General features: G+C 67.9%; 2 protein-coding genes across 2 annotated transcripts; both read left to right on the top strand.

Moving 5' to 3' along the window:
* Positions 1-311: 311 nt before the first annotated feature.
* Positions 312-7,302, top strand: PRRG2 (proline rich and Gla domain 2). Its single transcript, XM_075016849.1, has 7 exons — positions 312-464; positions 3,479-3,586; positions 3,838-4,001; positions 5,452-5,500; positions 5,636-5,762; positions 6,125-6,268; positions 6,631-7,302. The coding sequence occupies exons 2-7, from the start codon at positions 3,490-3,492 to the stop codon at positions 6,659-6,661; spliced, it is 612 nt and encodes a 203-aa protein (XP_074872950.1). The 5' UTR covers positions 312-464; positions 3,479-3,489; the 3' UTR covers positions 6,662-7,302.
* A 2,033-nt stretch (positions 7,303-9,335) lies between these two features.
* PRR12 (proline rich 12) lies at positions 9,336-27,478 on the top strand. The gene is given in 15 exon segments (XM_075016087.1): positions 9,336-9,559; positions 13,160-13,272; positions 14,374-14,535; positions 15,139-15,327; positions 15,330-18,526; positions 19,016-19,532; positions 20,491-20,813; positions 20,913-21,029; positions 21,348-21,481; positions 21,566-22,119; positions 23,768-23,893; positions 24,244-24,341; positions 24,543-24,671; positions 24,814-24,909; positions 25,191-27,478. Coding segments are annotated over 15 exon segments (5,982 nt in total). The 5' UTR covers positions 9,336-9,473; the 3' UTR covers positions 25,332-27,478.
* The last annotated feature ends 321 nt before the right edge of the window (positions 27,479-27,799 follow it).

Here is a 27,799-nt window from a genome sequence, read left to right as displayed (position 1 = left end):
CTCCCACCGATCCCCACAGGTAGCCCCCAGCCGCTGTTCTCCAGGGTCCCAGCCCTGACCCCACCCTTCAGCCCCCCCCAGCAGTTACCGCCCCACACGCCTAGCACCCGCCCATTCCCTGGGACCCCCAACTTGTACCCCCGGATCCTCCTGCAGCCCCCCCCAGACTCGCAGCACCTGCCATCTCCGCGCCCCTGGACACGCCCCAGTGCCCTCAGGCACCTCCCCGCACCTGGTACAGCCACCTGTCCGGCTGCCTCTCCCCTCCCCGGCATGTGACCTTCGGACCCTCCCCCACCCTTACCTGGCAGCGCTCGAGCTGCCGCCTCAGCCCCAGGCGAGGACCCAGGCGTCCGGCTCCCCGGCAACGTCCAGTCGCTCGGGGCCCCCCAAGATCAACCGGACCCCACCCCCGGGGGCGAGCCACGGGCAGGGCCCCCTCTTCCGTCCCGGCCGGGAGGCAGGTAAGGGGTCCCCGGGCACGGGGGTGGCAGAGAAGGGGGGCACGTTTCCCCGCCCCTGGGGGCCGGGAGGCAGGTAAGGGGTCCCCGGGCACGGGGGTGGCAGAGAAGGGGGGCACGTTTCCCCGCCCCTGGGGGCCGCTCGGCTGCTCGCTGCCCCCCGGGTCGGAGCCTGAGTCCGGGCCGATCCCGGACCCCGGCCGACTGCTCCGCACGGGATTTCCAGCGCTTCGCTCCGGAATGCGGCGGGAGGGGTGGGGCGAGAACCCAGGAGTCCGGGGGCACCCCACCCCCCAGGGCTCCACTCCGCACCCAGATTGGGGGAGAACCCAGGAGTCCTGGGAGAGCCCCCCCCCCCATCGGACCGGCCTCCCCGGGTGGGGGGAACCCAGGAGTCCTGGGAGAAGCCCCCCATCCGACCCTCTCTCCCCGAGTGGGGGGAACCCAGGAGTCCTGGCTCCCAGCCCCTCACAACATCTCGATCCCAGGAGTGGAAAAAGGGCCCCGCAAGTTACTCGAGTAACAGTGCAGCTATGGGGGAGGGGTGGACTCAAGTACGAGCCGCCGCTGTCCCCCTCCGGGAACAACTTGAGTGAAAGCGCGTGCGCGTGCGCGTGCACCCCCCTCCCACGCGCGCCCACGCTGACTGCACCTAGAAGCGAAAGCAGCGGCACTTTCACTCTCCGGCTCGTTCCCACTTTTAAAGGGCCAGGCCCCCGGTTACTCCCGCTCGCGCGTCCCACGTGTTCCGCCCCCCGCCCCCGGGGTGAGCCCCGCTACGGGGCTGGCTTGTGTCGGTCCCGCCGCCGGGACACTAGGGCTACGTCTACACGTGCACCCAACTTCGAAATAGCTTATTTCGATGTTGCGACGTCGAAATAGGCTATTTCGATGAATAACGTCTACACGTCCTCCAGGGCTGGCAACGTCGATGTTCAACTTCGACGTTGCTCAGCCCAACATCGAAATAGGCACAGCGAGGGAACGTCTACACGCCAAAGTAGCACACATCGAAATAAGGGAGCCAGGCACAGCTGCAGACAGGGTCACGGGGCGGACTCAACAGCAAGTCGCTCCCTTAAAGTGTTGGGCGCTATTTCGAAGTTGAAATCGACGTTAGGCGGCGAGACGTCGAAGTCGCTAACCCCATGAGGGGATGGGAATAGCGCCCAACATCGAAGTAGGGACGTGTAGGGGATCGAAATAGCGGGGTCCTCCATGGCGGCCATCAGCTGGGGGGTTGAGAGATACTCTCTCTCCAGCCCTTGCGGGGCTCTGTGGTCACCGTGGGCAGCAGCCCTTAGCCCAGGGCTTCTGGCTGCTGCTGCTGCAGCTGGGGGTCCGTGCTGCATATACAGGGTCTGCAACTAGTTGTTGGCTCTGTGTATCTTGCACTGTTTAATGAAAGTGTGTCTGGGAGGGGCCCTTTAAGGGAGCGACTTGCTGTTGAGTCCGCCCCGTGACCCTGTCTGCAGCTGTGCCTGGCTCCCTTATTTCGATGTGTGCTACTTTGGCGTGTAGACGTTCCCTCGCTGTGCCTATTTCGATGTTGGGCTGAGCAACGTCGAAGTTGAACATCGACGTTGCCAGCCCTGGAGGACGTGTAGACGTTATTCATCGAAATAGCCTATTTCGACGTCGCAACATCGAAATAAGCTATTTCGAAGTTGGGTGCACATGTAGACGTAGCCTAGAGCTGCGTCTACACGTGCACGCTACTTCGAAGTAGCGGCACCAACTTCGAAATAGCGCCCGTCGCGTCTACACGCGTCGGGCGCTATTTCGAAGTTAACTTCGACGTTAGGCGGCAAGACGTCGAAGTCGCTAACTTCATGAGGGGATCAGAATAGCGCCCTACTTCGACGTTCAACGTCGAAGTAGGGACCGTGTAGACGATCCGCGTCCCGCAACGTCGAAATTGCTGGGTCCTCCATGGCGGCCATCAGCTGCGGGGGTTGAGAGATGCTCTCTTTCCAGCCCCTGCGGGGCTCTATGGTCACCGTGGGCAGCAGCCCTTAGCCCAGGGCTTCTGGCTGCTTCTGCGGCAGCTGGGGATCTATGCTGCAGGCACTGGGTCTGCAACCAGTTGTCAGCTCTGTGTATCTTGTGTTGTTTAGTGCAACTGTGTCTGGGAGGGGCCCTTTAAGGGAGCGGCTGGCTGTTGAGTCCGCCCTGTGACCCTGTCTGCAGCTGTGCCTGGCATCCCTATTTCGATGTGTGCTACTTTGACGTGTAGACGTTCCCTCGCTGCGCCTATTTCGATGTTGGGCTGAGCAACGTCGAAGTTGAACATCGACGTTGCTTGCCCTGGAGGACGTGTAGACTTTATGTTGGCTGCACGTGTAGACGTAGCCTAGTGCTGCGCGTCTCTGGCTGCGGCTGTAGAGGCGTTTCACCGGGTGTCCCGCACTTAGCGAGGGGCGTCGGGTACTTCGCCCCCCACCCTGTTAGATCCTGCTCCCACCCCCCTCCAACTTCCCCTCCCAGGGCAGAGGATGGAACCCAGGAGTCCTGGCTCCCAGCCCGCCCCCTGCCCTGTTACAAACAAGGGGGCCTTGAAAAGCTGGGGTGAGAGTGGCTGGTCCCTGCCTGTCTCCAACCCTGCACCAGAGCTGTCTTCTTGGGGTGCCCCTTGCACACGGGGTGCGGTGTAACCAGACATTAGTGAACTCTGGGTACTTCTGTGCTCTTGGTGGGGTGGGGGGTGGGAAGAAAGGGCCCCAAGGGAGGGGGTGGGACAGGGCTTGGAGGTGCTCAAGGGGTGGGGTTCACAGCACTAGTTGTTGAGGGGCTGGGGTAACAGAATGGGGACTTGGGGGTGCCGGCTCAGCTGGTGGGGCTGCGGGTGCCGGTCGGGCTGGGATTGCCAGGCTGGGGGTGCTGGGCCGGCTGGGGTTGCCAGGCTGGGGGGGGGTGCTGGGCTGGCTGAGGTTGCCAGGCTAGGGGTGCTGGTGGGGCTGTGGGTGCTGGGCCAGCTGGCCCCCTCTCTGACACTGTCCCCCCTTCACCCATTGCAGGACTCCCCATCATGTGGCTGGGCTCAGTCCTGCTCCTGCTGAGCCAGGTCTTTGCCTCTGCTGGTGCCACCCCTAGGCAGCCGCCCCCCGCGCCCTTGGGGGCACATGGTAAGTGGGGAGTAATGGGGGTCCCAGGCCCTGGGAACATGAGCAGCTTGGGATCCTTCCTCACTCCCAGCCCATTAGGAGAGCGGTACCCAATGTCTGCATCCCCAGACCCTGCCCAGGGACAGGGAGGGAACCCAGGAGTCCTGGCACCCAGCCCCCCGCCCCCGCTTTAACCACTAGGCCCCACTCCCCTGCCAGAGCCTTGCAGAGAGCCCAGACATCCTGAGCCCCATTCTCCCCTCTCTGCCCAGTGTTCCTGGGGGCGGACGCAGCTCAGGGGTTCCTGGAGCGCCGTCTGCTCTACAATCACTGGGACTTTGAGCTGGTGACCCCGGGAAACCTGGAGCGCGAGTGCTGGGAGGAGGTGTGCAACTACGAGGAGGCACGCGAGGCCTTGGAGAATGACGCCGCAACAGCTGAGTACTGGGGGGGGCGGCAGGGGGGATGTGGCAGGAGTGGGGGCAGTACCAGGGCCTTGGGGGGCAGTAGGGGGGATGTGGCAGGAGTGGGGGCAGTACCGGGGCCTTGGGGGGCAGCAGGGGGGATGTGGCAGGAGTGGGGGCAGTACCGGGGCCTGGGGGGGGCAGCAAGGGGGATATGGCAGGTGTGGGGGCAGCACCAGGGACTGGGGGGGGCAGCAAGGGGGATGTGGCAGGAGTGGGGGCAGCACCGGGGGGGGCATCAGGGGGGATGTGGCAGGAGCGGGGGCAGTACCGGAGCCTCGGGGGGGTAGCAGGGGGGATGTGGCGGGAGCGGGGGCAGTACCGGAGCCTCGGGGGGGTAGCAGGGGGGATGTGGTGGGAGTGGGGGCAGTACCCGGGGCCTCCGGGGGGTAGCAAGGGGGATGTGGCAGGAGTGGGGGCAGTACCAGGGCCTTAGGGGGGGCAGCAAGGGGGATGTGGCAGGAGTGGGGGGCAGTACCGGGGCCTTGGGGGGGCAGTAGGGGGGATGTGGTGGGGGCAGGAGCAGCAGGGGGGGATGTGGTGGGAGCGGGGGCAGTAGCAGAGGGCCTTGGGGGAGCCTCAGGGGGGATGTGGCGGGAGTGGGAGCAGTACTGGAGCCTCGGGGGGGATGTGGCGGGAGCAGGGGCAGTACCGGGGGGGCGGCAGGGAGGATTTGGTGGGAGTGGGGGTAGTACCAGGGCCTCAGGTGGGCAGCAGGGGGGATGTGATGGGACGGGGGGCCAGTACTGGAGCCTCGGGGGGGTGTGGCAGGAGCAGGTGCAGCCACGTTGCTGGGAAGGATCCCAGCTGGCCCGGATACAGTGTAGTTGGCCAGGAAGGGGTGGGTGCATCACTTGAGGCTGGGGGGGTCCCCCACATTACCCTGCAGGATTGGGGGAGCCAGTGAACCCCCTGGTTCCATGACTGAGCTGAGTCCTAATCCCTATAGTGCTCACAGGGAGGGGGATTCTCCTTTGTGTTGTGGGGAGAGGCAGCTCTGAGGTGTCCCCAGCCAACTAGGTACCACCCCCCAGTTCCAATCCAGACATCCTAAACCAGCAGTTACCTGGTAACCCACCCTGGGAAGTCACCCCCAGGCCCGTGTACTCAGAGATCCGGTGAACCCTGTTGGTGCCCTGGGGACTGTGGGTCGGGCGGGTGGACTCTTGCAGAGGCAGAGGACTGGCCCGGCTCCCAGCAGAGGGTCCCCCAGATGCGCCCCCATGCCGTGCAGCGGAGCCATGAATCTGCTCCTTTCCCTCCCCGGACAGGTCAGAACGGGGGCCAGGGAGCCAGGACACCCGCGTTCAGTCCTGGCTGGGGGAGGGGAGTGGGGTCTAGTGGTTACAGCAGGTGGGGGACTGGGTTCATGGCTGGGGGCTGTACCCCCATATTAACAGTCCACTTCCTGTGTGCCCCCAGCAAGCATTCTGGAGCACGTATCCCCACAACGGGAAAGGTGGGAACACAGGTGAGTAGGGGGCATCCCTGGGGGAAAGGTCCCATTCCCTGCCCCCTGCACCAGCCAGGCCCTGCCCTAGGCTGGGAGGGAGCTAGCAGCCCTTCAGGGGGCTGATCCTGCCCCTCACCCGCTCTGTGCCCCCAGACACCCCCGGGGTGGACGTGGCCGGGCTGGTGGCCGGGCTGGTGGCCGGGCTGGTGCTGGTGATCATGGTGGGCATCATTGCCATGTACTGGTTCAAGTACCGGGCCAGGCAACATCAGCGGCACGGGTAAGGGGGCAAGGGGGCACTCTGTGTCCGGGAAAGGGCTCGGGGGAGGGGCACAGCATCCCCTCCCAGAGAGAAGGGAGCAGGCGGCAGTGGGGGAGGGGTTAGAGCTGGGAAGGGCACAGTGCTTGGGGGGGGGCAGAGAAAGAAGGGGACAGGAGATCGGGGGGAAGGGGCAGGTGTGTGGGGAGGGGCAAGATGCCCTGGGGAGCAGGGTGGTGGTGGGGGGGAGGGCAGGGTGCCCTGGGGAGCGGGGGAGGGGCAGGGTGTCCAGGGGAGGGGGGAAGTGCCGAGGAAACACTCCCCAGCTGGGTTTGCTGGGGGAGAGGCGAGTGCCCTCTATAACCCGTTTCTCTCCCCCACAGTGTCCATGTGCCCCTGAACCCTGATGTGCCCTTGACCTGCCTCTCCGGGGACCCCAAGCCGCTGGGCCCCCCCGGGCTTCCCTCCTACCAGGAGGCGCTGCAGGCGTCAGGAGTTCACGATGCGCCGCCCCCGCCCTATCCCAGGTGGGGCCAGTCGGGGTCTGTCGCTCTGTGCCCATCTGTCGGGGGTAACGGGGGGCCGGGAGCCAGGTCCTTCGGAGACTCAGGAAATAAGCTGTGGGGAGCCGCAGCCGGGGGGTGGGGTCGATGCTTCCTTCAGCCTGTGCTCAGTCACACAGGTGCCCCCCACCCCCACCATCAGGGTCCCGACACTCCCCCGCCAACTGGGAGCGGGGCCTCTCCTGGCCAGCTGAATAGGCCCTGGGGAGCCAGGGCGTGGGGCTGTATGTCCGGCCTGGGGCTCTGTGCTAAAGGAGCCAGGGGGCAGTTTTATGTTCCCCCAGCCAGGGACCCCCACAGTGACCTGATTTCCTCTCCTCCCCCAGGGCTCCCAGCACCTCTGCCCAGCCGTGCTGATCAGCTTTTCGGCTGCTGGACTGCTGCCAGGGGAGGCGGGGTGCTGAGTGTGTGTGGAGGGTAGTGCGAGGCACGGGGCAAGTGTACGAAGCATGAGTGAGCTGGGTGAATGTGCAGGCAGCGTGAGGCAGATGCTTGTGCATGAGGCACAGGTGTGTGTGAAGGGAGGGGCAAGGCAGTGGGCACATGTAACTCGGCTGAGTGTGAGAGGCTGGAGGCTGCATGTGAGCCAACACACTGCACGTGTGAGGTGTGATGGGGGGCAGACGTGTGAGGATGAGAAGCAGATGTGAGAGATGGGGGTGGGTGTGCAATGTGGGCTGAGTGTGTGAGGCACAGGGCAAGTGCGACAGGGCTGGGTGTGTGTGCCTGACACGCGGGCGTGCGTACCAGGGATGGATGGATGACAGCACAGCCACTTGTGCAAGGCACAAGTCACGTGCATGGAGTGTGTGTGTGTGCTGAGCTGTGCGCACTCACAGGTGATCGGAGTAGTGTGAGGATGGTGCAAGGGCCGCACACGCTGAACACGGGCAAGGGCACAAGTGCGTGTGCTGTGATTGCCGTCTGAGTGCGGGGCACCGGCTGTGCACCTGTCCCAGGAACTGCACGTGTCAGGGAAATAAAGCGCTGGCCGTTTGGTGAAACATGCTGTGTCCTGCGCCTCGGGCGTGGGGTCCTCTGCTGCCAGCTGAGCAGCCTGGCCCCACTGCTCCAGTCCGGCAGCAGGGGGGAGGAATGGTGCTTGTGCAAAGAGTGGCTTGTGCCATGCCGGGCACATGCTGCCCTGGTGGAGGCATGCCTGGGAACATGGTCCTGCTGGCACACGTGCCCCATGGGCAAGATAATTCCCGGATGTGGGGGTGTTGGCACACACATCACTATGGGGAAGAGATGTCCCGGACAGGGGGATGCTGGTGCATGCGGCCCCACAGGCGAGGCACGTCCCAGACACGGGGATGCTGGTGCATGCGCCCCCACAGGCAAGGCACGTCCCAGGCATGGGGATGTTGGTGCATTTGTATAAAGTGCTTCATGAGCCAGGCCGTGGCCCTGCCTGGCAGGGGCATAAATAGTGCTGGTGCATGCCAGGCTGCCCCTTGTGCGTAAAAGCCCAGTGTGCACCACGGGTGGCCTGATGCTGGGGTGATGGGCGCTGACCCCGTGGGGCCGGGGGGGCGGGGCGAGAATTCAGGCTACGGATTGGGCTCTTGCTCTGCCTATCATTGATCTACAGCGGGCTCCGCCCCTCCATTGGAGCGGATTGGTAGGGAGGAGACAGACGGGCAGCTCAGCCCAACAAATGAGACCTCGAGCGGGAGCGTGGCGGAAGGGCACTAACACAGCGCCTGTCGCTCGGAACCTACAACTCCCGGCATGCAGTGCTTCCGCCTCACGCCAGGCGGATGCGTCCTTCCTGCCTCCCAGTGCGTGATGGGAGTCGTAGTCGCCCTCGCTCTGCCATAGCCCCTGTTGTTTGTAGGCCAAGGCACATCGTGGTCCCCGGCCTAGAAGGGCCAGCCTGGGACGCTGTGTTGGAGGGCGGGGCAGCCATGGCAGAGCTCCGCCTCCAGCGTGGCCCAGAGCCAGCGCCCCGAGCCAGCGCCCCGAGAGAGGGCAGGCCCTGCCCCACTCCCTGCCCCCCTGAGCTGCCAGGCCCTGCCCTGGGGCCAGGTGGGACCCAGCGCCCCTAGAGGGGACAGGCTCTGCCCTGGGGCTGGGTGGGCGCTGGTGCCCCTGAAAGAAGCACCCCAGAGCCATTTATGCCCTGCCTGGGGTCCCGTTTGATTCCTCTACCCCACAGTTCTTCCCCCGTCTGCACAAAGCCCTCCCCTTACAGAAGCCGCAACTCTCTTCCTCGGCCTGACTCCTCATCCCGTGGATGCCGGGGTCCCCCCACCCCACATTTCCTGGGCTCCACTCCTGGGTCCGCACAGCCACCCCTCAGCCCAGTCCTTGGGCTAATAGGTCCCAGTGAGGTGTTGTCCCCCCATGGCTGCCAGTGGCGGGGCCCTCAGTCTGCGGCCTGTGCAGAGGGCAGGGGCTGCACCGTCCGGGGTGGGGGTGCACACGCCTGTGGTAATGGGGGGCAGCTCACGCGCGGCAGGGGGGTTCCACAGGGCCAGAGGTGTGCGTGGTGGTGTTGTGTGTGGGGTGCGCCGGGGCATGTGGGATGTGTGTGTGCATGGTACGGGAGGGTGTAGGATGTTACCCATATAGGGGTCACTGGATCCGAGTCCTCTACCCCTGCCCCCCGCCTGTCCCCTCCCCCCTTTTCTGCTTCTGTCCCCCACCCAGCTCTGCCTCGCTGCGCAGCTCCCCCCGCTTCCCAGCCGACCCCCCAGCTCTGCCCCGCTGCGCAGCTCCCCCCGCTTCCCAGCCGACCCCCCAGCTCTGCCCCCCTGCGCAACCCGCCCCGCTTCCCAGCCGGCCCCCCAGCTCCCCCCTGCGCAGCCCGCTCCCCATCCCAGCTCTGCCCCACTGCGCAGCCCGCCCCCTTCCTAGCCTGCCCCCCCAGCTCTGGCCCCTGCGGAGCTCCCCAATGCTGCCCCCTCCCCAGCTCTTCCCCCCCTGCGCAGCCCCCTTCCCAGCTCTGCCCCCTCCCCAGCTCTGCCCCCCTGCGCAGCCCGCCCCCCAGCACGGGATTGTGGGAGGAAGCGGGCGGACAGAGACACCCAGCGAACATGGCTGCACCATGATCCGCCCGGCCAGCGCCCGCCGCCCGCCCCGCCAGCCCCGCCAGCCCGCGGCCTGAGCCCGGCCCGGCCCCGCGCAGCGCAGCGCCCGGGGCGCCGCGCCCCCCGCCGGCCCCATGGACAGGAACTACCCGGGCGCCGGCTTCGGGGACCCGCTGGCCGCCGGCCCGGGCTGGAGCTACGAGCGCTCGGCCAAAGCCAGGTGAGCGGGGGCCAAACCCCCATCCGCGGGGAGGGGGCGCATGGCCGGGACCCCCTATCCGCGGGGAGGGGGCGCATGGCCGGGACCCCCATCCGCGGGGAGGGGGCGCATGGCCGGGAGCCCCCATCCTCGGGGAGGGGGCGCATGGCCGGGAGCCCTTCTCGATCTGTGCCTGGGGAGCCGGAGCAGCTCCGTCCCCTGGTCCCTGCATGGGGAGGGGGGTGCAGGGGTTAGTGGACCTGGAGTTAGGTAGGGGACTCTTAGCACCCCGCCACCTGCACCAGGCGGGCAGGACAGGGATGTCCCCCCTTCCCAAGGCAGACTGTTGGGCTCCTGGGCCCCCCCAGCGTGGAGGGACAGGAGATGAGCCCCCAACCTGCCCTTCCCCCCAAGAGTGCTTTCAGAACGGGTGTGGGGGGGGACAAGCAGAGCCTGGGCAACACCGGCCCAGTCAGGGGTGCTGAGCTCAGTACCCAGAAACGAGTCACTCCTTAGAGAGCAAGGGTGGCCCCCAGGTCAGGTGAGGAATCAAGAGGGGAACCCAGGAGTCCTGGGAGGAAGCCCCTCCTTTCCTACCGCCAGAGAGAGAACCCAGGAGTCCTAGTTCCTACGGCCCCTACCCCTTCCTACTCTCCGGGACAGAGCCCAGGAGTCCTAGCTCCCAGCTTACCCCCCCCCCCCAGCTACTAGGGTCCCCCCTGCCCCAAGTCAAGGGGAGAAGCCAGGAGTTCTACAGCCACAGCTGGAGGGGAGGCGTGTGGCCCGGCTGTGCTCCAGCCCAGAGGTGGCCACATCTCACTGGGCTGGGTGAGCGGTCCTGGCCTGTGGTGCACAAAGAAGCCCAGAGGCTTTAGCTGAAATGTTGCAGTACCCCAAGAAGGACCCTTTTCTGGTGTGTCTGAGCCCCCAAGAACCAGTGGTTGCGGGGAGGTGGGGGGCCAGGACTCCTGGGTTCCTTTCCCAGCTCTGCGAGGGGAGTGGGGGCTAGTGGTCAGAGGGTGGCTGGACTCCAGGACTCCTGGGTTGTCTCCTCAGCGTTGTTGCAGCCTCACTCTGACTCCCCTCTGTGCCTCAGTTTCTCTCTCTCTATCACGGCCATGAGCTGTGTAACTGCATTGGTGGGGCGGCAGATGGGGGCCTGGAACATGTGGGAGAAGGAGGCTAGTAGGGGCAGCGGAGATGTGGGGTGAGGGTGGGGGGTGTGGTGGGTGCCTGGGGGGAACTGAGAGGATGGGAGGGACATGGGGAGCTGGGGCAGGGGGTGCCTTTCCATGCAGCTCTGTCCCCCACCTGGCCCCAGGTGCGTTGTGAGTTCAGGGGTTCTGTGCTGGGGATGGGGGCCCCCTGGCTAGAGGGAGGTGGTGAGTTTGTGACCCATCGCAGAGGTGGGGTCCTGGCTGGGGGGCATCAGACTGCCCACCTCCTCCCAGGCTCTTCCTCAGGATGCCCCCTGGCCCCAAGGCCTCAGCATTTCACCTGGTCGAGCTCCGCCAACCTCACCTCCGGCCGGTGTGTTCTAGGCTCTGAAAGGTGGGGGAGGGGAGTGGCAGTCACTGCTTGCTGGGGAGCAGCAGGGGGGCCGGTGGTTAGGGCAGGAGACATCTGGGAGCCAGGACTCCTGGGTTCTGTCCCTGGCTCTGGGAGTGGGCCTGTGGGACGGGGGGCAGGGCCCTGGGGTTCAAGGCCTGGGCTCCAGCTCGCATGTGACCTGTTTCAGCTGCTCGCCCCCCAGGGTGCCCCTCGTCTGCCAGCAGCCACATTGCTGCCTAGGTGCATGAGTGGGCACCCTGCCCCGCAAGGGGGGGGTCAGATGCAGGGATCCCTCAGCAGGAGGCTACTGCCTCCTGATGCAACCCAATGCTGCAGTGCATGCATCTTTCTGCACCCCCTGAGCAGGGCAGGGCAGGGGGTTGCTCCTGCCCAGCCAGAGGCATGGGTCCTGGTCTGCGTGGGCATGGAGCCCCTCTGAGGCATGCGCTGGATGTTTGCTGCTCCCGCGGAGAAGGCGGCATGCGCCGTGCTGCAGGTGCATGGGATGCAGGCACCACAGCTGGTGCATATGCAGCAGGGTGCAGTCTGGCCTGCACCCGGGAGATACAGCTGCCTCTGGGTGGTGCCGGGCATTGGCGGAGCTGGAGACGGTTCGGTCTGCGAGGCGCATGCCTTCCAGGGCAGGCCTCGGCCCAGCCGAGCTGTGGGCATTGCAGGTGCATTGGCAGCTCTCTGCAGGCACTGCTCCCCTGCGCGGTACCTCCGTGTCCCACATGGCGTGTGCGCCTGCTCCATGACCGCGTTCACGAGGGCGCAGGCGTTGGTCTGCAGGCCGGCGCGCCTCCAGGGCTGCATGCATTTCTCTGCAAAGGAGGTCCCTGGGTGCAGCCGGTGCATCCTCCCAGGGCGCTGGGCCTGCACAGGCCATTCCTTTGCATGCCTCTGCAAGCAGGGGCACCCCACCATGGCAGCCGTTTCCACCCTGGCTGCATGCCCCTTGCAGACCGTTGCCCTGAGTGGTGCAGCTCTTGGCTGGGGTGCCCGCGTCTCTCTGCAGCAGGGAACATGCCCCTAGTGCGTGAGCATCTCTGCAGCTGATGGGCTTTGGTGTGGCCCCTCTGTTGCGCAGCAGGCGGGAGCCCTGGCGAACCCCATGCTGTGCGCATGGCTGCATGCCCTCGCCTGGGCGCTCAGCGGCTGCCCCTTTGTGGTGGCCAAGGCCAGGGCCTCGCAGGGCCCCACAGCCTGGGCTGCCCCTGTGCTTGCCCCTGCATGGCCTCTGGATCGCATGGGGCTGGCAGGTGACTGTTGGCCCCGGGGGACCTGGCGGTGCTGTGTGCATAGAGCGGGGGTGTTGGGGAGCAAGGACTCCCCAGTTCCCCTGGCACAGGGCCAGCAGTATACTTGCCAGGCAGGCACTGTTCCCAGCTGGGGGGTGGAAAAATCTAAATCTGTCTTCGCGCCTCTTGGGGAGGGAGGGAGCCCAGAGCTGGACTGGCAGGGCTGTGGGTCGGGGGTGAGGGGCATGAGTGCCCTTTGGTGCCCAGGCAGACATGGGGGGGAGGGGAGGGGGACACTGCCTGTAGCTGCTCAGACATCTGGAGCGCTGGGAGCCAGGCACTACGTTTCCCACAATGCCTTGCTGCCCTCACATTGCCTGTGCCACATGCTGGGAGGGGGTGGGGGGAGCCTTCCGGCTTGGGGGGGGCGGGTTCTGCTGGGTGTGTGAGGGGGGAGCTGGGGGGAGGGGACACTGCATTGGGGGTCCCTGCCTGGAAGCCCCTACCACACTGCCAAGAGTCAGTGATCACAGTGGGCGCCCCCTAGAGGGGACTCGGCCTGCCCCCCCCCCCGCCAGGCAGGGGCCTGCCCCCCTCAAGCCAGCCCAACCCCCCACCAGCCAGGGGCCTGCCCCCCCACCAAGCCAGTCTGGGGCCTGTCCCCCCAGCCAGCCATGCTCCTACCTGCGCCCCTGAGCCAGCCCACCCCTTCCCGTGAGCCAGGGGCCTGCCTCCCCAGAGCCAGCCGGGCCCCCCAAGCTCACCAGTCCCCGCAACCAAGCCAGCCAGGCAGGTGGGGGTGTGACCATCCCTGACTCTGTCCCCCCAGCCTGGTGTACGGCGGGTCCCGGACGTCCCACCCTGACACAGACATCCTGCACCGCCAGGCCTATGCCGCCCCCCACCCCCTGCAGGGCTACGCCGCCAACCACCACCCTGCAGGTAGGGCCCCTGCCACCCCGCTCCGGTGCTCCCCCGGGCGTCTGTCTGTCCTGCTGGCCGTGTGTCTGGGCTGCCTGCTCCCCCTCCCCCCACCTGGCTGTGTGTCCGCCCGCTTTGCCCTCCCTCGTCTGTGTGTCTGTCCCCCTCCTCCCCTTCACCCCCTGCCTCACCCTGTCTCCAGCGCTCCCTGCAGGGCCCTCTCTGGCCTGCGTCCCATCTGGCTGCCTGCCCCACTGGGTTGGCCCCCGTCTGTCTTGCCTGTTCCCGCCCCCGTCTGTCTGTCTGGCCGGCCCATCCCCCCGTGCCCGTGCTCCTCTCTGGCCTGCCTCATCATCTCCATCTGTGTGTGGCCTTTCTACATCTGGTCTGTCCCCCGTCTGCCCGTCCCCAGCTGTGTCTGCCCGTCCCCCGTCTGCCCGTCCCCCGTCTGCCCGTCCCCAGCTGTGTCTGTCCGTCCCCCGTCTGCCCGTCCCCCGTCTGCCCGTCCCCCGTCTGCCCGTCCCCAGCTGTGTCTGCCCGTCCCCCGTCTGCCCGTCCCCAGCTGTGTCTGTCCGTCCCCAGCTGTGTCTGCCCGTCCCCCGTCTGTCCGTCCCCCGTCTGTCCGTCCCCCGTCTGCCCGTCCCCCGTCTGTCCGTCCCCAGCTGTGTCTGCCCGTCCCCCGTCTGCCCGTCCCCCGTCTGTCCGTCCCCAGCTGTGTCTGTCCGTCCCCAGCTGTGTCTGCCCGTCCCCTGTCTGTCCGTCCCCAGCTGTGTCTGCCCGTCCCCCGTCTGCCCGTCCCCCGTCTGCCCGTCCCCCGTCTGTCCGTCCCCAGCTGTGTGTCTGCCCGTCCCCCGTCTGTCCGTCCCCAGCTGTGTCTGCCCGTCCCCCGTCTGTCTGTCCCTAGGTGTGTCTGCCTGTCCTCCGTCTGTCCGTCCCCAGCTGTGTCTGCCCGTCCCCCGTCTGTCTGTCCCCAGCTGTGTCTGCCTGTCCCCCGTCTGTCCGTCCCCAGCTGTGTCTGCCTGTCCCCCGTCTGTCTGTCCCTAGGTGTGTCTGCCTGTCCCCCGTCTGTGTGTCTGCCCTGCCCTTTGTCTCTGCAGCCCTTACTCTCTCCCCTCCCTGCAGGGCTCTCGGGGCTCTTCGAGACAGGCCTGCACCACGCCAGCAGCGCCACCCCTGATGCCTCTGTCATGAACCTCATCTCGGCACTGGAGTCCCGGGCCCCCCAGCCCGGCCCCTCGGCCTCCTCGCTGCTCTCCCAGTTCCGCACCCCCTCCTGGCAGACAGGTAGGTGGGCAGGGACACGGCCAGCAGGAGTGGGGCCTATCCTGCTCTAGCCCTGAGCCCTGCCTCCAGCCAGGCCAGGCTGTAGCCAGCCATGCTCAGCAAGTCCCAACCCCTCATTGTCCCCCCACACATTCCCACTGGGGTTGTGAGTTCCCCTCTGGGTGGGGGTGGGGCTGTCTGTGCTGTGAGAGTGGGTGGGGTACAGGTGTGGGTGGGGCTGTGGGAGCAGGTGGGAGCTGGGGGCAAGGCAGGGCTCTGAGCTGTGGGGGTGGGTGGGGTACAGGTGTGGGCGGGGGCTGTGGGAGCGGGCGGGGGCTGTGGGAGCAGGCGGGGGCTGTGGGGGTGGGCGGGGGCTGTGGGAGCGGGCGGGGGCTGGGGGTGGGCGGGGCTGTGGGAGCAGGTGGGGCTGGGGGCGGGGCAGGGCTCTGGGGGTGGGTGGGGTACAGGTGTGGGCGGGGCTGTGGGAGCAGGCGGGGGCTGGGATGGGGCGGGGTTCTGGGCTGTGGGGGTGGGCGGGGTACAGGTGTGGGCAGGGCTGTGGGCGTGGGCAGGGCAGGGGCCGGGCACTGCTGCCTGGTCTCTGACGGCCCCTGTCTCCCCCAGCCATGCACACTCCGGCGCCGGCCGAGCTCTTCATCTCGGGCGCCCTCCCCGGCTCGGGCACCTTCCCGTCCTCCTCGGCGCTCTCGGCCTACCAGCACCCGGCCTCCTTCAGCGGGCGCAGCTTCCCCGTCAGCTCCTCCCTCAGCCTGCAGGATGCCGCCTTCAGCCCCAGCTCCAACGGGCTGCTGTCCCCCACGACCCCCTGCTGCACATCAAGTCCTCCCAGGCCAGCGTCCCCTCCTCCCTCAGCTTCGAGCGGCTGGGCAGCGCCGTGCTGGGCCCCGGCCTGCCCTCCCAGAGCTCCGCCTACCGCAGCGCCCAGGAGTCGGCCTCCCGCCACCTGCCCTCCCAGTTCAACCTGCTCTCCTCCTCGCTGGGGCCGCCCGCTGAGCAGCCCTCCCAGCTCTACAACGCCTCCGTCTTCTCGGGTGCGCCCGCTGCCCCCATGGAGCGGGCTGTGCCCCGCCAGGACAGCGTCATCAAGCACTACCAGCGCCCCGCCAGCGCCCAGCCCCAGCTGCCGCCCGCCCACTCGCTGCAGCACTACCTGAGCTGCGGGGGCAGCTACCAGCAGATGTCCCACCGCGCGGGCCTGTCGTGCAGCCCACTGGGCGAGCCCTCGCCCGCCGCCTCCGAGGCCTCCCAGAAGCCGCCGCAGGCCCCCGGGCGCCAGGAGCCGGCCCAGAGCTACCGGCCCATCATCCAGTCGCCCGGCTACTCCGGGACTGCCGCCACCGCGTCCTCCTCCAAGTCCAAGAGCTACTCGGCCTCCCGCCAGCCGCCCCGCTCCACCGCCACCCCCAAGTGCCAAAGCAGCTTCTCCGCCTCGGTGGCCAAGCCCAGCTCGGTCATCGCCAGCCAGTCGCAGGCCTACTCGCCCGGCCAGCCCCAGAGCCTGCTGCCCATGAGCCAGCCCCAGAGCTACGCCGTCAGCCAGGCCCCCAGCCTCTCCTCCGCCAGCCAGGCCTCCCAGTTCAGCGCCGGCCAGGCCCAGGACCTGAGCAGCGCCAGCAAGGCCCCCAGCTTCGGGCCGGGGCAGGCCCAGCCGGGCGGGCAGGCGGGGCAGGGGCTGCAGCCCTGCGTCAGCCAGAGCCAGGCCTACTCCCCCGAGCAGCTGCAGGGGCTCTCATCGGTGGGCTACAGCGTGCAAGCCGAGCCCCACGTCTCGGTGAGCCAGACGGCCAGCTATGGGCCAGCCCACTCCCAGGGCCTGCCCACCGCCAGCCCCTCGCTGAGCTACAGCACCGGACACTCGCCCGCCATGTCGAGCCACCCGCAGCCCCTCAGCTACGCCCACGGGCAGAGCCTGCCCGACTCCAGCCCCTCGCCCATCGGCCGGCCCCTGCAGTCGCCCCCGGCCGCCCGGCCCCAGAGCGTGGCTTCGCCCGGGCAGTCCCAGAAGTACCTGACCTCGGTGCTCTCGCCCTCCTTCATGCAGCCGGCACATGGGCAGAGCTACCCTGGCGCCCAGCCCGGCCTGGAGCGGGCGGCCTCCTACAGCAAGGCCAAGGCTGAGTCGGAGCTGCTGGCGGCCGAGCGGGCAGAAGACGAGGACTTCCTCATCCAGCACCTGCTGCAGTCGCAGACGCCGCCCCCCCGGGGCCCGGGCGAGGGGCTGGCGCCCTGCGGGGAGCGGGGGGCCAAGGGGCTGGGCTACGCGGGGCTCAGCAAGTCGGAGGAGCGCTACCACCTGCAGAGCGTCATCCGCACCAACTCCAACCTGGAGGCGCAGGGCCTGGAGCTCTCCCTGCAGGGCCTGAAGGAGAAGAAGAAGGGGGAGCGGCCCCACGCCCGTGCCACGCCCGAGGCCCTGGCCACCTCCGTGGTGCACTATGGCCAGCAGGCCGGCCCCCTGGAGGGCTACGCGCAGGACATGAAGAAGTCGGTGGAGTGTCTGCAAAGTGGCAGCAAGGACCTGGGCCAGGCCCACTCCTACCTGCAGAAGACCCCCGAGCATGGCCCCCAGCCCCACCGCCTGGTGGGCGAGGCCCCGGCCCTGGAGCCCCACGGGCTGCTGCCCGGCCAGCAGGGGGCGTCGCTGCTGCTGGACTCGCCCCCTGACCTGCCCCAGCTGGCCCTGCCCCCCCAGGCCCAGCCCCCGCCCCAGCAGCTCCTGCAGTCGGTGCTGACGCACACCCAGAGCCAGCTGCACCCCCGGGCCAAGGTGCCCCTGCTGGAGCCGCAGCGGCTGCACCCGCCCGACCCCCCCGAGCCCCCGCTGCAGTTGCAAGCCCTGGAAGCCCACCTGCAGCAGGCCCACGCCCGCGCCCAAGGCCTGGAGGCCCGCCACTCGCCCCAGCTGCAGGGCCACCTGCAGGCGGAGAACATGGAGGTGCTGGGCCAGGCCCAGGAGATCCAGGACTTCCTGGAGCCCGACCTGAGCCTGGAGTCCCACCTGGGCCAGGGCGGGAGCGGCCTGGAGCCGGACGCCTCCCAGCAGGTGCCGCAGGCCCCTCTGGAGGCCAAGGACCAGTTCGAGAGCCCCAGCCCGCAGGGCTCCAAGCAGCGCTTCGTGCCCCTCACCTCCATCTGCTTCCCCGACTCGCTGCTGCAGGACGAGGACCGCAGCTTCTTCCCCGGCATGGAGGACATGTTCGGGCCGGGCGGCTGTGGCCCCGACGACTTCCCCAAGCCGGGCTGCGGGGAGGACGAGCCGCCCAGCCTGGAGCGGGCTGAGGGCCTCAAGGGCGGGGCGGGCGGCTATGAGTTGCTGCCGGCCGGCCAGGCCTACCCAGGCTACTGCCCCACCGAGGGCGGGGATGGCCCCCACCTGGGCCTGGAGCCGGTCAAGCACGAGCTGCCCTCCACGGTGAACGCGGAGCCGCTGGGGCTGATCCAGGCGGGGCACGGTGGGTCGGAGGGGGCGGCCAAGCCCGGCCTCACCTCCCCCATCTTTTGCTCCTCCAAGCCCAAGAAGCTGCTGAAGACCTCGTCCTTCCACCTGCTGAAGAAGCGGGAGCCCCCGTTCCAGCCCCCCAAGAAGGCCTACGCCCAGGAGTACGAGTTCCAGGACGACGAGGACAAGGCCGACGTGCCGGCCGACATCCGCCTCAACAGCCGCCGCCTGCCTGACCTGCTGCCCGACCTCATCTCCAGCTGCCGGGCCCGGCCCAGCCTCAGCCCCATGGGCGACATCGACTTCTGCCCCCACCACAGCGCCGCCGCCGACGGCCCCAAGAAGCGGGGCCGCAAGCCCACCAAGCCCAAGCGGGACGGGCCCCCCCGCCCCCGCGGCCGGCCCCGCATCCGGCCCCTGGCCGAGCCCCACGGCGTCCTGCCCCCCGACGGCGCCAAGAAGCCCCGGGGCAGGGGGCGGGGGCGGGGCAAGAAGGGGGCTGAGGAGGGGGGCGAAGGAGGGCCTGGTGTGGAGCCCCTCAAGCCTCTCAAGGTAAGAGGGAGAGCAGGGCCCTGAGGGGGCGGGGCCTGGCTGGGGGAGGGCGGGGCCCTGGCTCTGAGGGGAAGGCTGGGTCTCTGAGGGGGCGGGGCAGGGCTCAGCAGCGGGGGGGGCGGGGCCCTGGTGACTAGGTGGGGCTGCTGCTCTGGGGTACCAGCCCAGCCGGTCTATGAGCTCGGTGTTTGTGGGGGGCTGGCCGAGGGGGGCTGGGCTCCCGGGGGCAGGGCGGGGGCTGGCCGAGGGGGGCTGGGCTCCCGGGGGCAGGGCGGGGGCTGGCCGAGGGGGGGCTGGGCTCGCAGGGGCTGGGCTCCCGGGGGCTGGCCGAGGGGGGCTGGGCTCCCGGGGGCAGGGCGGGGGCTGGCCGAGGGGGGGCTGGGCTCCCGGGGGCTGGCCGAGGGGGGCTGAGCTCCCGGGGGCAGGGCGTCGGACACTGGGCTGGGCTGGGCCACTGGCACCCTGAGCCCCCTTCTCCCCCCGCTGCAGATCAAGTTGGCAGTGCCCCCGCCTGGGGAAGGAGCTGCGGCCGAGCCGGTGCCCCCCGGGCCGGTGCCCCCCGAGGGCGGGCTGGACAGCAGCCAGACACGGGAGAAGATCAAGGCGAAGATCCGGGAGGTGGAGGAGAAGCAGCCGGAGATGAAGTCGGGGTTCATGGCCTCCTTCCTGGACTTCCTCAAGTCGGGCAAGCGGCAGCAGCTCCCCACAGCGGCTGCCAGTCCCCCCAAGGCCCCGCGGGCGCCGGCGGCGCAGCCCCCCTTCGGCCTGGCGCCCCCCCTTCTTCCGGGGGCGCTGGACGGGGCTGAGGGCGAGGGGCTGGTCATGAGCTGCACCAGCCCCTGCAAGCGGCTGGACGAGGAGCTGAAGCGCAACCTGGAGACGCTGCCGTCCTTCTCCTCCGACGAGGAGGACTCGGTGGGCAAGAACCAGGACCTGCAGAAGAGCATCTCCTCCGCCATCTCGGCACTGGATGACCCCACCGAGCGCAAGGAGGGCGACGGGGCCGGTGTGTGTCCGGGTGTCCCGGGGCGACCCCCAGTGCCCTCCCCCGATCGTCCCCGGGGCGACCCCCACACTCCCTCCAGGCATCCCCCAGCGCCCTCCCCGATCATGCCCAGGGTGTCCCCCCAGCGCCCCCCCAGTCGCCCCTGGGGTGTCCCCTGCACCCCCTCCAGGCAGCCCCTGAGTGCCCTGCCCCAATCACCCCTGGGGTGTCCGCCACACCCCTTCCAGGCGCCCCCCCAGCACCCTCCCCAATCACCCCTGGGGTGTTCCCCAGCGCCCTCCCCGATTGCCCCTGGGGTGTCCCCCACACCCCCTCCAGGCAGCCCCCCAGTGCTCCCCCGATCATTCCCAGGGTGTCCCCCACACCCCCTCCAGACAGCCCCTCAGGACCCTCCCCCATCACCCCCAGGTGTCCCCCACAGCCCCTGTAGATAGCTCCCCAGTGCCCTCCCCCAATCATCCTCAGGGTGTCCCTCACACCCCCTCCAGGCAGCCCCCCAGCACCCTCTCCTGATCACCCCCAGGATATCCCCCACACCCCCTCTGCATGTCCCCTGTTGCTCCCCCAGGGCATCCCCCAGGCTCTCCCCCGCCCCCCGAGTGCCCCCCCGACATTCTCCTCCACACGGATAGCCCCCTGGCCACACATCGGCCCAAACCCAGGATGTCCCCCACCTCTTCCTTGGGGTGTCTCCCCTCCTCCCACCTCGTGTGTGTCCCTCACCCCCCCACCCACCGGGAAGTCCCTGTTGCCCTGAGTCCCCCAGTGCTTCCCCCATCCCCCCTTGGGCTGTTGCTCTGCCCTGGTCCACAGGTTCCCCAGGGAGGGCCCTTTCTTGGCTGCTCCCTGACCTGAGCACATGCCCGGTGCCCCGCATCGCTGGGGCAGCAGGATGAGGCGGGTGCCCCAGAGCATTCTGGGTAAAAGGGCTCCCCCACTAACTCTCCCTTCCCCCCAGACGCACCCACGGTGGAGGAGAAGCTGCCCAGCCCAGCCCCATCCGAGGCCTCCCAGCAGGAGCCACCCCCAGCTCCCCCTCCAGCCGCCTCCCCAGCGTCGCCCGCGGAGCCGCCCCCCCCGCCCCCCGAGGGGCCCCTGGCCCCGGCCTCCCCTGAGCCTGAGGAGCCGGAGGACGCGCGACCCCTGCACCTGGCCAAGAAGCAGGAGACGGCGGCCGTGTGCGGCGAGACGGACGAGGAGGAGGCCGAGAGCGGCGGGGAGGGGATCTTCCGCGAGCGAGACGAGTTCGTCATCCGCGTGGAGGACATCCAGGCCCTCAAGGTGGGGTGGGGGGGGGCTGCAGGGCGGGGGGAGGGAGGGGCACCGGCAGGGCGGGGGGGGCTGTGGGTTGTGGTGAGTGACCCCCAGCTCTGTCTACAGCTGGCGCTGCAGACGGGCCGGGAGCCGCCTCCCATCTGGCGGGTGCAGAAAGCTCTGCTGCAGAAATTCACCCCCGAGATCAAGGATGGGCAGCGCCAGTTCTGTGCCACCAGCAACGTGAGTGTCCCTCGCCCCACCCCACCCCCGGGGGCCGTGAACCTGCCCCTCCCACACAACAGGCCCTGGGAGACGCCCCCACAAGCCAGTCAGGGGCTTTTCCTGCATCCCTGGGCCCCTGTGTTCTGACCTGGCACCTTCCCAGCAGATGGGGGTACGTGGAGGGGCTGCGCATGAGGCGGGGGATTGAGGGGGTGAGGGTGGCAGAGGCGGAGCTGGGTTTGTCTCTGTTCCGGGCTCCCCTTTGGATGGGGCTCAGAGATGCCCCCAACAGCCCACCCCCTGCTTGGCTCCCCTCTGACCTCTGCTCCCCCCCAGTACCTGGGCTATTTCGGGGATGCCAAGAACCGGTACCAGCGCCTCTACGTCAAGTTCCTGGAGAACATCAACAAGAAGGATTACGTCCGTGTCTGCTCCAGGAAGCCCTGGCACCGGCCGCTGCAGGCCGTGAGGTGAGCAGGATGCAGTGTGGGGGTGGAGGTGGGGGCTGCATCCCTGGGCTCACTAACAGCCCGGCTGCCTTCCCACCCCGGCAGGAGGCAAAGCCAGCCCAAAGCTTCAGGCCCCAAGGCCCCTGCCCCACCCAAGGCTGAGAAGCCGCCCGAGGTGGCCGAGCGGGCGGAGAAGGCGCCGAAGCCGGAGCGGGCGGAGAAGGTGCCGAAGCCGGAGCGGGCGGAGAAGGCGCCCAAGCCGGAGCGGGCGGAGAAGGCGCCCAAGCCGGAGCGGGCGGAGAAGGCGCCCAAGCCGGAGCGGGCGGAGAAGGCGCCCAAGGCAGAGCGGGCGGAGAAGGCGCCCAAGGCGGAGCGGGCGGAGAAGGCGCCCAAGGCGGAGCGGGCATCCAAGCCGGACAAGCCCCCCAAGCCGGAGAGGGCTGAGAAGCCGCCCCGGGCAGACAAGCTGCCCAAAGCGGAGAAGCCAGAGTCACTGGCGCCTGCTGCGCTCAAGGGTGCCCTGGGTGGCACCCCCAAGCCGAAGCCCAAACCTGCAAAAGTGAAGGCAGAGCCGCCCCCGAAGAAGAGGAAAAAATGGCTGAAGGAGGCAGCGTCCTCCTCGGACTCGGAGTCCAGCCCGGACCAGCAGAGCGAGGATGGTGAGCCGGGGTGCAGGAAGGGGGTGTCTCACTGCCGGGCCAGTTGGCTCAAGCCACACAGCTAGCTGGGTCCCACCCACAGCTGCAGCCTGCCCTTGCCTCCCCTGCTGTGTGGTGAGCCCCATTCCCTCCCTGGGTACTGCAGCTCCTGGGTAACCCCACGCCACCCCCCAGGAATGGGGTATTGAAGCCAGCGGGATGGGAGAAGCAGAGCTGGAAGGCTGCATGTTGAGGGGCCGAGGGTCTTCAGGGCAGAGAACCGAAAGAGCAACCGCCACAGCCTGGCATGGGGAGCAGGTGGGAGGCCAGCAGCCAGGCCCCTGCAGGTGCTGAGTGAGGGAAGATGGGCCCTTGTGGAGATGCCGTGTGAATATTTGTGTTGGCCGTCACTGCCGGGAGCGGCAGGGCTGTGAGGCTCCTGCACCTGAGCATGGCATGTGGGTGACCTGCCAGGGTGCTGCCCCCCACGGAGGTGTCGGTAGCGGAGGGTTTGCAATGAAGTGGTAAATTCAGCAGGAACCAGCCCCAGGCCCCGCTGCAGCCGCCTGAGGGTTCGGCGGGAGCTCGCGTTTCAAGTTGCAGCGCTCCTTGCGAGGGCAGGTCACCAGCGCGGAGCTCAGGCTCTGCACCCGGTGGCTGGGCAGTTGCTGCTGGGCTAGCAAAGGCACAGTCATTGGTGTGGAGGGAGCAGGGTCCCTGGGGGCTGCGCTGGCCTAGCACCGCTCGGCACAGTCACCGGTGTGCAGGGAGCAGGGTCCCTGGGGGCTGGGCTGGCTTGGCACCTCTTGGCGTGGTCACCGGTGTGCAGGGAGCAGCGTCCCTGCGGGCTGCACCGGCCCAGCACCACTCGGCACAGTCACCAGTGGTGAGGGAGGGAAGAGGGCGATCCGAGCAGGCAGCCGAAGTGGAATTACTCAGGCTAGCTGAGTCGCGGGGAACGGGGCGTTGCCCCTCAGGAAAGAGCTCGGGGAGCGGTGGGGGGACAGGGGCTAACACGCTGGCGGCTGTGAGAAGCACCTCGGGCTGGCGGCTGTAGCAGTGCCTGGCTGCAGAGACCCGCTCGACCAGGCCCAGCCGCAACCCTGGGGACTTGCTGCCTGGCAGAAGAATGACCTTGGTGCAGCCCCCCAGGTGGGGCCGTCGTCTGAGCCGGGTGTGGGGCTTGGCCGGTTGTGTTAAGGCACCCGCTGGGCTTGGGCATATGGGACCCCCCAGCTCCCCACTGGCCTTGCACTGTGCACGCGGGAGGGTGGGGGGGTGGGCAGGAACCCCCCTCCAAGTTTGCTGCCTTGGGCCGCCCCGCGGGTAGCGCCCTCACCCCCACCAATAGGCTGAGCTGGATCTGGCAATATGCAAATGAGCCGCATGGCAGGCTGGGGGCTGCGCTCCCCAGTTTCCCCACCAGGGGGAGCCAAAGTGCCTCAGCACAAGCTGCTGGGGGGCTGAGTGGGGGGGACCGAGGGGGGATCTGGGGCATCAGACTGGGCCCTTGGATGGAGGTCTGGGACAGCCCTGGGGAAGGGCCGGAGACGGGGGGCCCTGGGCTGGAGTGGGAAGTTGGTCCTGGAGGTTAGGAGCTGGGGCGGAGGTATGAGGGTTGTGCCTGTGGGGCTGTGCTGGGCGCCCCACTCACCCCTGTGCCCCCCAGAGCGGATGCCGGTGGGCCGGGTGCTGAACACGCGGGCCATGAAGGAGATGTACCGCAGCTACGTGGAAATGCTGGTCAGCACAGCCCTGGACCCTGACATGATCCAGGCGCTGGAGGACACCAACGGTGGGTTCCCCGCTTTGCCTCCTGGCTGGGCCCCCACCTGCCTTCCCCTCCCGGCTGGTCCCAACCTGCCTCCCCCGCCCCCGGCTGGGGCCCCCCTCCCCCTCCCAGCCAGGCCCTGCCTCCTCCACCTCCCTCTCCTGGCCGGGCCCCCACTTCCCTTCCTGCCTCAGCCGGGTGCCTGCACCTCTGGGGTCCCCTCCTCCACAGCCAGGGAAGAGGGGAGCTCTGCCACGGTGGGGAGGGGTGTACGACCCCCCCATGGGTTTTCTCACCAGCCCCCTTAAGGCTGGGGGTGACCATGGGGCAGGGGGTGGCTGACCATGACCTGTGCCCTCTGACCCCGCCCCCAGATGAGCTGTACCTGCCCCCCATGCGCAAGATTGACGGGATCCTGAGCGAGCACAAGAAGAAAGTGCTGAAGCGGGTCTCGCTGCACCCGGCGCTGCAGGTGGGGGGCCACCCCGGGGACTGGCGGGGCGAGGGACCCAAGGGCTGGGGGCAGGAGTTGGTGGGAGGCCCTGGGGCTGGCTGGGGAGATGGGAGGTCTGGGAGGAGGTGCTGGGGGCCTTAGGGGGACTGGGTTCTGTGAGGCCAGGGGGACCTGTAACCCAGACTCCCGCCATCCCGCTGTGCCCCCCCGCCCCCCCAGGAGGCGCTTCACACCTTCCCCCAGCTGCATGCGGAGCCGGGAGAGGCGCTGGTCCGGCTGCGCCCTGCGGGGGAGCCCTATAACCGCAAGACCCTCAGCAAGCTGAAGAAGAGTGTGTCCAAACCCCAGGTAGGTCGGGGAGCCCTGAGGGGTGCCAGCAGGGAGAGGGAGGGGCAGGGCCAGGAACCCTGGGGGGCGCCAGCTGTTGGGGGTGGGGAGCATGGCTGGGAGGAGGGGCCGGAGCCCCAGCTGACCCCTCCTCGCCTTACAGGAGTTCAAGGTCGATGTGGAAAAGTCGTTTTTTTTTACCCTCTACCATTCCCTCCATCACTACAAGTACCACACCTTCCTGCGCTGCAAGGACGAGGTGAGAGCCCCCCTCTGCCCCACGGCCGGCTCCCGCCCCCTCTGCCCAATAGCATCCCCTGCTCCCTGCAAACACCACACCTCTCGTGTGCTGCAAGGACGAGGCGTAGTCTGCAGTTCCCCTCTCCATCTCCCCGCACTCCCGACCCACAGCCCCAGCCCCCTCTGCAGCCCCCCTCAGCCTGAAGAACCCCCAGGGCCCCTCCCCCCAGCCCCCCGGGGCCCCTCCCCCCAGCCTGCAGCCCCCCGGGGCCCGCTGCCCCTGACATTGTGTCCCCGCAGACGACGGCCATCGAGGGGCAGGACGCGGACCTGGGCCAGGAGGAGGTGGTCCAGCAGTGCATGCGCAACCAGCCCTGGCTGGAGAAGCTCTTCGACTCCTTCAGTGAGCTCCTGACACAAGCCCAGAGCACATGCGCGTGACCCCGCCCCCTGCGGGCCACCCAGGCCCCGCCCCCACCGGGCTGGGGGCGCTTTGGACAAAGGGGGCCTTGGGGTCCCGCTCCCCACCCCCCATCTGGGGGGTGGTAACCAGGACAGACCCCCCACTCTCGTGCTCAGCCCTGGGGGGGCACACGCCCAGAAGTGGGGGGCTCTGGGGACTTGCCCCCCCAGTTCCCCTTCCCGTACGGAGAAATCTTATTTATATATATGTATAAATGTCTATTTAGCGGCTTCCTTTCTCTGTATTGGGGTGGGGGGAGCCCCCTGCCGGGGAAGCACATGAGGGGGGGAGCGGGGCAGAGCCAGGACTCCTGGGTTCCGTGCTCAGTGCATCACCTGCAGCAGGTCTGGCCTCGGCCCCTGGGCACCCCATTCCTGCCCCACCCCCGCCGTAGCAGGGTAACGACCCCCCTGGGGGCTGTGAAGTATTATTGTCCCCTCTCCAGTGCGAAGGCTCAGCAGGGAAGCAGCGGGGCAGGGGCTGACCAAAGGCAACCCCCTCGCGCCGCCAGAGAGCAATGTATTGCCAAGCCCCCCACCCCGGTCCCTGGCGTACAGCCCTCTTGTGCGTCCGGGGGTCCATGTGCTTCCCCCACGGTGGAGGGGGACGGATTCCTTGGGTCCCTCTCCCCCCTGTAACAACTACTTAACCCTCTGGGGGGCCGGGGGGGGGCTTTTTGTCGTTGTGTGTTTCTGTTGGGTTTTTTATCAGCCGATTCTCTTGTACATAATGTATAGGGTCAAAATCTATGTATCATATTGTACTTGCAAAGCAGTGTCTGCGTGCAACCCCCCCCACCCCCGGCGCTTTGGCTCGCTGAGCTGCAGGAGGCCGGGGCAGGGGGGGCTGGGTTTGGGGGGTTGCTAGGATTATAACCATAGAGAAAATGTGGGGGGGGGGCGGGGGGCAGCCCCCACCCCTCCAGCCCAATCGGAGCTTTTTTTTAAACCCTGGAACAAAACCCAGCCTAGGTTAGTAACACTGGGTTGGGGCTCTTCACCGCAAACCCCTTTTACCAGCCTGTCCCCCAATGCCTGCAGCCTCTTGCCTCCCCATGGGGTAGATGGTGGGGTAGAGGGGGCACCTCTGATCCTCCCAGACTCCTCCCACCTGTGGGGGGACTCAAGGTACGTTGGGGGAAGGGGGTTACCACACGCAGCCCCCCTTGGGCTTGTGGGGAGCTGTGTTGCATCTCTGCCCTTTGCGGGGGCTGTTCCCAGGCCCTGCAGGAGCCCCCCCCCCCCAAGAATCCTGCTACAGCTGGATATTTTTATTGATTTTTAGACCCCTCTTGGGTTTGGGGGTACCTCAACTCACCCCTTTTTTCAGGGCACCCCCTTTCTGCTATTGCAGATCATTGGTTATAGGGGGTATTCTGTGGCACCCCAAATCTTGGGGGGCAGCCCTAACCCAGCTCCTGCCTCCCCCACCGGAGGGATCCCAGAGGGGGAAAATTTGGGGTGATCCCCTCCCACAGCACCTGTAGTGTCCTGGGAAGGGGGCTGTGGCCATGGGGTGGTCCTCCATTCACATGTCCTATGGCTGTAGCCCCCTGGGGGGGCACAGCCAGGCCCCCCTCCGATACTGGAGCCCAGGGTAAAGCACTAAACTGTATTTTGGTGGGGGGGTGTGCCCCAGATCTGGCCCAACTGCAGGAACCCCCCAGTGCAGGGACCTGTGAGACCCTCCCACCTCCCGCTAACCCTTTGGTCTAAGCCCCCCCAATCCCGCTGCCCCCCCAGCCCCCATTTTTTACGCTGTGTATTCTGTGTCCGTGGGTTTTGCGGCCGGGATCGTGGTCTGTATGGATGTTCTGATATATTTTTATTGTTTACTCACGTCTCCGCCTGGTTTTCTCGCTCCTCTGGATCTCACCCTGCCTCCCCTTCCCCCGCACTGTGGCAGGGGGGACATTCCCAGGTGCGCCTTGCCAGAGTCCTCCACGTTCCCCTGGCAAAGCGGGGAGCGCATGGGTGTACCCCAGAAGTCATGGGGCTGCCTGCCTTGGGAAGTCCAATGCCCAGCTGCAAAGAGAACCCCTGGGCGTTCCTGCAGTGCGACAGACACCTCCGAAGCAGGCAGGTCTCTGCCCCCCAAGGGACTGTGTCCATCCAGCCCCAGCTGGGGCCAGAGCCGAACCGAGGAGTCCAGCTGCTTGGGTTTTTGTACCACTCCCCCAATACCCATGTGCAGTTGGGGAGCAGGGCAGCCCCATCTCCCTAATGACAACACCCACACAGCCCTCGCTTTAAGGCACTTTAATGTAACCTGTGCAGCTGGGGGAACAATACTGCCCCCCCCCCCACAGCCACCAAGCCTGCTCCAGGGGAGGGGGGAATGAGGGGCAGAACCACCCCGAGCATGGGGGGGGGGGTGAGTATCTCCCCCCTCCTGCTGCAGTGCTGCATCTTACCCAGAATTCCTTCAGCTGCAACCCAGGGCCTAG

The sequence above is a fragment of the Carettochelys insculpta genome, chromosome 22, assembly GCF_033958435.1.
Source record: "Carettochelys insculpta isolate YL-2023 chromosome 22, ASM3395843v1, whole genome shotgun sequence".
Lineage (NCBI taxonomy): Eukaryota > Metazoa > Chordata > Testudines > Carettochelyidae > Carettochelys > Carettochelys insculpta.
Note: the sequence above shows the minus strand (reverse complement) of the source record. Positions and strands in the feature narration are given on the sequence as shown.

Excerpts from the sequence above, each read along its gene's own strand:
- PRRG2 (XM_075016849.1), top strand. The coding sequence starts at position 3,490 with ATGTGGCTGGGCTCAGTCCTGCTCCTGCTGAGCCAGGTCTTTGCCTCT. Across the intron at positions 5,501-5,635 it reads CGGGAAAGGTGGGAACACAG|ACACCCCCGGGGTGGACGTG; the intron begins GTGAGTAGGGGG and ends CTGTGCCCCCAG. Across the intron at positions 5,763-6,124 it reads AGGCAACATCAGCGGCACGG|TGTCCATGTGCCCCTGAACC; the intron begins GTAAGGGGGCAA and ends TCTCCCCCACAG.